This window comes from Physeter macrocephalus, unplaced genomic scaffold, assembly GCF_002837175.3.
Source record: "Physeter macrocephalus isolate SW-GA unplaced genomic scaffold, ASM283717v5 random_224, whole genome shotgun sequence".
Lineage (NCBI taxonomy): Eukaryota > Metazoa > Chordata > Mammalia > Artiodactyla > Physeteridae > Physeter > Physeter macrocephalus.
Genome location: NW_021145510.1, coordinates 78114 through 86923, shown reverse-complemented (window position 1 = coordinate 86923; position 8810 = coordinate 78114). Strand labels below are relative to the sequence as shown.

Genomic DNA, 8810 nt, shown 5'->3' with positions numbered 1-8810 from the left:
TGAGGGAGAAACAGAAGGCATGACCAGGTCTCTCCAGGACTGGTGCCACTATCTCCAAGATGAACATGATACCGTTTGCACCTTCAGGGCCACCAGACATCCCATGTCCTTGGGAACGTGCATGCAAACTCCACACACACACACTGGCTTCCTCATCACCCTTCCCATAAACCCTGGTGCCCATAAGCCCCAGTTAAAGCCTCCCCCTCCTCCAGCACCACCCACGAGGGAAACCACAGCCTCACCTTCCGCTGCAGGCTCTCATAGCACTGGGTGAGTTCCGTCAGCTTCCTTTCCAGCTCCCAAGCCTGCGCCCTTAGCTCTTCCGCAAGCTCTGATTTTGCTCCCTCCTTCAGCTGCTTCCAGTCCTTCAGGAGGGAGGCCAAGCCCACGCTGAGGGAGAAGCCAGCCATTGCAGTACCCAGCAAGCGAGCGTTTGTGGTCATCACCAGCGTGGTACCTTCAAAAGCCCTTTGCACCTGGCTGCTCCTTCGGGCTGAGACTTGGCCGGTGGTCAGGAGACTCTCGGCAGCAGTGGCCAGGCGCGGGTGGGCCCTGGCTATCTGAAAGGCACGGATGCTCCTCTGGATATCCTCGATGGTGCTTTCACAACTCTGGACCACCTTTCCGGCAGCCACGACATAGGCTGCCCCAGCTCTCCTGACCTCTTGGCCACGGGTGGGCATTAGGCTACCGACATAAGCCTGGGCTTCTTGACTGTGCAAGCGTTCCAAAACGTTGGTCAAGGTGCTGGTGACCTCCCCTGCTTTCCCCAAAACTCTACCAGCAGCGGAGAGTACCAGGCTTCCTCCTGCTACTGCCGGAGCAAGGACCAAGCCCAGGATGCTCATGGCTCCTGAGACCACAGCGATGGAATTGGCCACCATGCTGGTCTTGGTGAGTGTTCTGTGGGTTGTGTCGACGTGGTCTGCAAGGGCACGGAGCCTTCTGGTGCCCACTTCCAGCTCCCCTTTCAAGATGGGAAACTCTTCCAAAAATATTCTTTCTTCAGCTGACAGGTCACTATCTTGCCGCTTCACATCTTCGTACGGAAGAATGTCATCTTCGTCCCTGTGGATGGGTGAAATAAAGATTTTCAGCCTCCCAGATGGGAAAGCCAAATTCGTAGCCAAGCCCATGTGGTTTCTGGATGTTCTTGCCCCTCCAGACTTTAAATCCTCTCTGCATCATCCTAGCATCTCTGTTACCTCTAACTCAACTGTGAAAAGTCCCAGAGCATTGCTGGGAGCTGCTGGTTCCCTGAAGAAAGCACATAAGAGGGGGATCTAGAGGGAAATGGGAGAAACATAGCCCTGGCCTAGAGATGGAAGCGGTGGATTAGTGCTGAGGGACTTTTTCAACCTTGTTCAAAGAGGCTATGGAACTGTCGCGAGGAGGGGTGGTGGGAAATGCTAAGATCCAGGTCAAGATCAGGAACCTTGGACTAACTGCCCGGAGGGAGAGGTCTGGGAAAAGTAGGAGGAAGCAGAGACCGGGTGTTGGACAGGAGGTTGGGAGTCCCGTACATGTAGACGTGAGTGAGGGGAAGAGGCGCCATATTGTATAATGCATCCCCCACTCTGATGACCTTGTTTTTGTTTCAGCCTGTGGGATCTTAGTTCCCCCGCCAGGGATCTAACCCTTGCCCGCTGCAGTGGAAGTGCGGAGTCTTAGCCAGTGGAGCGCCAGGGATGTCTCCACTTTGATGAACTTGAATTCAGTGCTCTGCTGTGCCTCAGGAGCTGCACGCTGAGAGGGCTGAGAGAAATGATTGCTAAAGTTCTGAATGTTCTCCTAGGCACTTGGCCGGCTTTCCATGCTCTCTCGAGCAGAACTGGTTCTTCATGGAAGAAGTCAGGGACAAAATGACCCAGCCCCTTCTCCCATCTTCTCACAGTGGGCAGTCCTGAGGGATTTTTGCCAGCCCAGCTGAGTGTGGCTTTCATGGGACAGCAGTCTCGGGGGAGAACAAAGCCCTCTCCTTCAGGAACTTTCCTCGTGCCGGGGGGGCCCCGGGTGCATTTCCTTCAGGGCAAGCTGAGGAGGCCTGGTGATAACACAGATTCCCTGCCCACAGGAGGGTGTCAGAGCTGGAAGGAACCCTAGGGAAGACCTAAGCTTCCTATTTTACTTTTCTGTGGAGGGAACAGAAGCCCAGAGCGGGGGCGGGGCTCTCACCCAAAGGAAGGTGTGAGTTTGACATGCAGCTTTGAACGGGGACTCAGAGCTCCAGACCGTTCAGTTCTTCCTCTCATCAGACAGTTGATGTGAGGAATTCCTCACTGAGGTATATATACACATGCCTTTTAATCTCTCTTCACACGCGCGCGCGCACACACACACACACACACACACACACACGCACAGAGTTCCTCAGTGGAAAAGGTTAGAAACCAAATATACTACCAAGGAAGCCTTTCGTGTTAATGAAGTAATTAATTTAGGCCCAGTTGTCAGTTAACCAGTAGCTGTAAAGCAGTTGACAGAGCAAAAAGTACCCCGGGACTTGCAGTGGGGAAGGGGCAGATGGCAGCAGGGAGGGTAATCCTGCTGACAGACCCCCAACTTCACAGATGCCACCGTGCAGCCCACCCCGATCTCTCTGCTTCCTCAGGTTTGCAGGGACGAAGAGAAACAACAGAGAGATTTGTACCTGCAGAGATCGACAGTGCTGGGGGGAAAGCGGAGGCGGGTGGTGGTTGCATGAACTGGGAGATTGGGATTGACGTATATACACTAATATGTATAAAAGAGATAACTAATACGAACCTGCTGTAAAATAAATAAATAAAATAACATTCCAAAGGAAAAAAAAAAGATCAACCAACCGTGAAGTTTTGTCTTTCACGTGGTTGGTAGCTAACAGGAGCTTGGCTTCGTGTGTGTGTGTGTGTGTGTGTGTGTGTGTGTGTGTGTGTGCGGTACGCGGGCCTCTCACTGTTGTGGCCTCTCCCGTTGCGCAGAACAGGCTCCGGACGCGCAGGCTCAGCGGCCACGGCTCACGGGCCCAGCCGCTCCGCGGCACGTGGGATCTTCCCGGACCGGGGCGCGAACCCGTGTCCCCTGTATCGGCAGGTGGACTCTCAACCATCGCGCCACCAGGGAAGCCCGAGTGTGCGTGTTTTGTGGGATCTTATTTCCCCGACGAGGGATCGAACTCAGGGCCCCAGCAGTGAGACCACGGAGTCCTAACCACTGGATCGCAAGGGAATTCCCTTCTTGTGTTTTTAAATTAAACTAAATGCATCCCGCATTAGGCAATGATGCCTCCTGACACAGTGAAAATTGCAATCGAGTTCTGTGACACCTAATTCCCTCAGCAGACATTTGCTGATTGTCCATATTGGGCTGGTGATGCTATATCTGCTGATGAATGGACACTGGGCTTAAATTTACGAATGCAGTTACACTAAAGGGCCTTTTTGGTGATACATGAACCTCACAGAGGTGAGGCCCGAGGGGGCAATTTCTGGCCTCAGAGTCCTATTACCCCGTGTCATGTACCCGACAAGAACTTGACTTGTGCTCCAAAATATTTAATGTAGCCGGTGGAATATTTTTTCCCCTGGGAGATAGATATACGTAACGGAGACCAGTTGGAGGGCAGGGCATACTTTATGGCTGATGCTCTTGGAACACGTTTGTCGCGTGTCATGAGGATGCCTAAACATTTCTGCAGGAGTAGCCCTTTCCCCAAGGAAAAAGCGCTCTGGCTTACCTTTGCAAACCGACACCAGCCTTGCATGCTTTCCCTGCCTGGTTGTCCAGCAGATTCTGTGGCATCAAATCCGTCTTCATTTTGCCTGTGGGAGAATGAGAGCTGTCACCGCAAGTCAAAGGATTTTCTGGTTTTGGAAACAGAAACCAAGTTCACTGCAGGGGCCACGAAACCATATGAAATTCAAGTGTGGAGGATCTTAGATGGTGCGGAATCAAGATAATAATAAACACACAATGTCCAAAATCTTGGCAAACTGCTGTTTTTACATTTTATGTTGAGATGGAGCTTATATAGGATAAATACTCAAAAGGAAGTCCTCAACTCAATACTTTCTGACATTCCACACCTGAGTCATCGCCTCCCAGATCAAGATAGAGAGCAGAAGATTCCCTTAACCCCCTGCCAATCAATCCACACCCCACCCGGGTGGGAGGTAACCACTATTCTGATTTCTATAACCATTGATGTGTTTGCCTGGTCTTGAACTTCATGTCAATGGAGTCATTTGTTTGGTTTCTTTTGCTCCACACAATGTCTGTGAAATTCTTTCATGTTGTCGTGGTTTTAAAAACGTTCAGTAGCTTTAAAAATGTTTACCATGGGCTTCCCTGGTGGCACAGTGGTTAAGAATCTGCCTGCCAATGCAGGGGACATGGGTTCGAGCCCTGGTCCCGGAAGATCCCACGTGCCGCAGAGCAGCTAAGCCCTTGCGTCGCAACTACTGAGCCTGCGCTCTAGAGCCTGCGAGCCACAACTACTGAGACCATGTGCCACAACTACTGAAGCCCGTGTGCCTAGAGCCCACGCTCCGCAACAAGAGAGGCCACTGCCATGAGAAGCCCGTGCACCTCAACGAAGAGTAGCCCCCGCTCACTGCAACTAGAGAAAGCCTGTCCGCAGCAACGAAGACCCAACACAGCCAAAAATAAATTTAAAAAAAAAAAGATTGCTATGTAGTATTTCATTATAGGAATACACTACAAAACATGCACTTGGTTAGTGGGGGAGCCCAGTGTGAGTCCAGCCAGGTCTAGAATGGTAGATCTCAATCAGGGACGTGTTTCCTCCCCGGGGGATATTGGTAATGCCCGTAGACATTCAGAGGTCGGGGTGGAGGCAGTGCTACTGGCATCTAGTGGGTAGAGGCCAGCGATGCTGCTTGACACCCTACAATGCACAGGGCGGCCCCCACAGCAAAGAATGGTCCAGCCTAAAATGTCGGTGGTACTGAGGCTGAGAAACCCTGGGGGAGCCCCATTCTTTACCAGCACCCCCTAAAACTTCCCCCATTTTTCATATTAGTCTTATAGGATGAAGGGCTATAGTGGCAGTGAGGAGCCCTTTGGTCCCATCGGGTCCCGTCCCCTCTCTACCGGCCTTCTCTCAGTGGGTGTCAGAGGATGTTATGCTGGGAGAGGGATGGAAATGATGGGAGAGGATTAGAGATGTTATTCTCATATGAGGGCTTTTTTTTATGAGTTTCTCTTTGCAGTTTTGGGAGACTTCAGCTCCACTGTATTCTGCCCCTTTGCCTGCAAACCAAGTCCCTCACGCACCCCATCAGCGTCAGAAAAGTCGGTTACTCTGAAACGCAGCTTTGAGATAATCCCCTTAATCTTTATCACCAACACCCCCTACTCCCAAACTACGCTAAAAAAACCTACGACCCAAGAAACACCGCAGGTTGCAATTTTGAGACAACTCATTCAGCATCTTTTTCTACAAAGATGACAGCCCTGAACCAGTCCTGCAGAGAACGTCTAGGGAAATGCCTTGGCCCATGCTGTCTCCTCCTTTCTGGGGTCCAGGCTCTCTCTTTCTCTCTCTCTCTCTCTCTCTGTCTAGGATCCTGGGGTCCCCAGCCCATGGAGGGGAAGACGCAACTTGGTTGGTCTAATCATACGCTTAATCATGCTTTTATTTAAACTTCAAATACTCCTGAAGGAGAGATTTCTATCCTGATTTATCAAGTAACGGAGCTGAACTTCAGACCCAGTCTCACGTTAGGAACTGGCTGGATGGGGATGTGAACCCCTGGGGGGTTCCTGACAACAGCTCTTTTTCCCAAACTAAGTGCAGGTGGCCAACCCCTTGGGCACATTGTCCTTTGGAGGCCCCACATCAGCCCTCCTCCTGGGTCTGCTGTCCCACCTGTTCTCAGTGAAGCTCTCCCTGTGGCCTCAGGTTCCGAGGGCCCTCTGTTCTCTCTTCTCCGGGGGCCTCTGGTCCAGCAGGGGGCTGTGAGCGTCTGGGCTGCAGGAGGACAAAGACGAAGTGCGGAGTCTCCAGCTGGGTCTGCTCACTAGGGGAAAGGCCCGAGGCTCTGATTGCAAAACTGAGTCCAAGTTCAATGAGGCAGGCGCAGAAATGCCAATGCCCAAGGCAGCTCTTTCGGGAAGACCCTGGCGCTTATTGAGAAATGGCTTGAACTTTTACATTCCTTTCTGCTTCTTTCTCTAATAGATGTGCAACTAAGTGGACAGCTGAATCCAAGTCAGGCCTGAGTCTCTCCTCTCCTGGTCCTAGCTGTGCCAAGGGCAGAACAAGGGTGGTTACGTCCTGCAAGGACTCAAGTCGAGCAGACCACCTGGAGTGCTGTCACTGTGGGCCAGTTCCTCAACTGCCCTTGGCCTCAAGTCCCCATCTGTTAAATGGGTATGTATTAAACTAGCCCTTGTGAGGGAGAGCTATCTTGAGGAGCCCCGGAGCAAGCCAGGGAACATCCTGCGAGGAAGCAATGCCCGACCAATGCATCAACGCCCCTACTGATGCCGAAAACGCAGCCTCTGTGCACCGGTGCTGAATCAAACCTCAGAGACAGAGTCTCGGGTGAAGTAGAAAAGAATACCTTTATTGTTTTGCCAGGCAAAGGGGGACACTTATGCCCCTCAAAACTGTGTGTCCCAACCCGGGAGGATTTGCTGAGGAGTTTTATAGCAGTGGTTCAAGGGCAGGGCTGCTGATAAGGTTCAGGGTGTGCGGCAGGGCCTTCACCCCTTTAATCTGGCCTCAGGTGGTCTGCTGATGAGCTTCCAGGTAATCAAACTGTGATCTTCTCTGGAATGAAGAATGTGAACATCTTCTATTTGTTGGGGGTTTTAGTTCTATAGAAGAGCTCAAAGATATTGTTATAGGTATCCCTTGAGGACCCTGCCCCAAGGCTGCACTATTGTTTCTTGGCTTCTCCTTCCTTGTCTCTGCATCCCCTCCCTTCCCTGATTAGCAGCTGTTTGAATCTGCCCTTTGAGACTCAGGGAAGGTCACGGAGGCTGGAGTCTGTTGCCTACAAACAAGAAACAGGAAAGGCTTCCGTGACCAGGAGCCCCACAAGGTCCTGCTCAGTTTCACTGCCACGAGTGCTGTCATCCGCCCTCCGCCCTCTGAGGTGGGTGACCTTAAAGCCTAAGACCTCTTTTCTCTAACTGTGAAATTCATAAGGGCTCTGAAAATGGAAACCATTTTTTCATAATTCATTTGGTGGTAAAACCTGACCTGCACTGGTGCAAGTGTATAGTTTTAATGCATCCCCCTTCATTTGAATATTCACAGTTTCCCTGAAGAAATATGCATAGTGTTTGACCAAGGAGGGTGTTCCAGGCTGCTCTCAGTTTTATTTTAATTTATTTTATTTTATTTATTTATTTATGGCTGTGTTGGGTCTTCGTTTCTGTGCGAGGGCTTTCTCTAGTTGTGGCAAGCGGAGGCCACCCTTCATCGCGGTGCGCGGGCCTCTCACTGTCGTGGCCTCTCTTGTTGTGGAGCACAGGCTCCAGATGCGCAGGCTCAGTAATTGTGGCTCACGGGCCCAGTTGCTCCGTGGCATGTGGGATCCTCCCAGACCAGGGCTCGAACCCGTGTCCCCTGCATCGGCAGGCAGACTCTCAACCACTGCGCCACCAGGGAAGCCCTGCTCTCAGTTTCTAATAACCAATGTTGTGGTTGGACTGGCCCCCAGGGTTCTCGTGATTGCAAGACACCCTTCAGCAATAACCATCAGAAAACTTAAAAATAAATAAGGGTTTATGACTTATAGAACCTGGAAATTACATAAAAGAAAATTTTTAAATAAATAAATTAATTAAATAAAAGGTTATTACTTACAGGACCTGGGAATGATATGACACATCTGGGTCACATGCGGGGTAGGGGAGGGGGTCAAGGTGGGGAAGGGAGGAAAGAGAGAGAGAGAGGGAGAGAGCAGCAGCGCCTGGGTTTCTGCTTATACTGGGGTGGAGAGTGGGGACCCTAAGTGTTCCAGGGCTCACTCTTTATCAGTGAATTTAAAACATACGAGGGGAAATTTAAAGCTCGGGAACAAGTGACCCAAATCATCAGGGATTAAAATCAACCAAGATCTCTAAAACCGAGGCGCCTCAGCATGGGAGGTGGCTGGCTTTTTATTTAACCCTGGGGCTGGCAATGTGTTTATTCAAGATCACCATCTTTGACTTGGATGCCTCCTCAATCAAAGCTTAGGTCAGGCACTTGCATTACAAACAAGAACAGCAAAAACCCAGCTTTAGGGTTTGCACTGCAAGAGGGCTTCTGGGGATGTTACATAATATATAATATCTGGACCTTTCCTAAGCTCCGCCAGATCGGAAACTCTGAAACGCAGCTGGCCCCGTTGATTTGAGACACAGGATTGTGGTCCTGACTCTCCCATTTTTCAGATGAGGAAACTGAGACCTCAGGAGAGTGGGTGGCTTTCCCAATGGTCACACAGCTAAGAAATGGCAACCCCAGTTCTAGATCCTGTGTCTGGGGGAATAGGCTCTCATGCAGTCATGGGCTGAGATTTGTGCCTGTGTGTGTGTGTGTGTGTGTGTGTGTGTGTGTGTGTGTGTGTGTGTGTGTGTGCGCGCGCGCGCACGCGCACACACACGCGCACGCAAGCTGGGACCAGGGGCCACGTGGTTTGTTCACATTTATATGAACAGAGGCGCTATGCCCTCTCCCCAGCCCCCCTGAGGCCACACTTGGGGTTTTGCTTTACAGGAGGAGTGCCCACCCAGCCAGGCTTGGTCTTTGGGGTTGGGGCTGAGTGCCTTCCCTGGCCCTGTGAGTAGGAGTGAGAGGCTGGAGGGCC

The 8810-nt window shown here is 51.3% G+C and overlaps 1 protein-coding gene across 1 annotated transcript; it reads right to left on the bottom strand.

Annotated features, from left to right (window-relative positions):
• Positions 1–245: 245 nt before the first annotated feature.
• LOC102977212 (apolipoprotein L6-like) lies at positions 246–6609 on the bottom strand (the record flags this gene model as incomplete). Its single annotated transcript, XM_028484739.1, has 4 exons — positions 6570–6609; positions 5873–5974; positions 3719–3803; positions 246–1071 (listed from the first exon to the last, which is right to left on the bottom strand). Coding segments are annotated over exons 3-4 (906 nt in total), but the record flags the coding sequence as incomplete, so codon positions are not given.
• Between the last annotated feature and the right edge of the window lie 2201 nt (positions 6610–8810).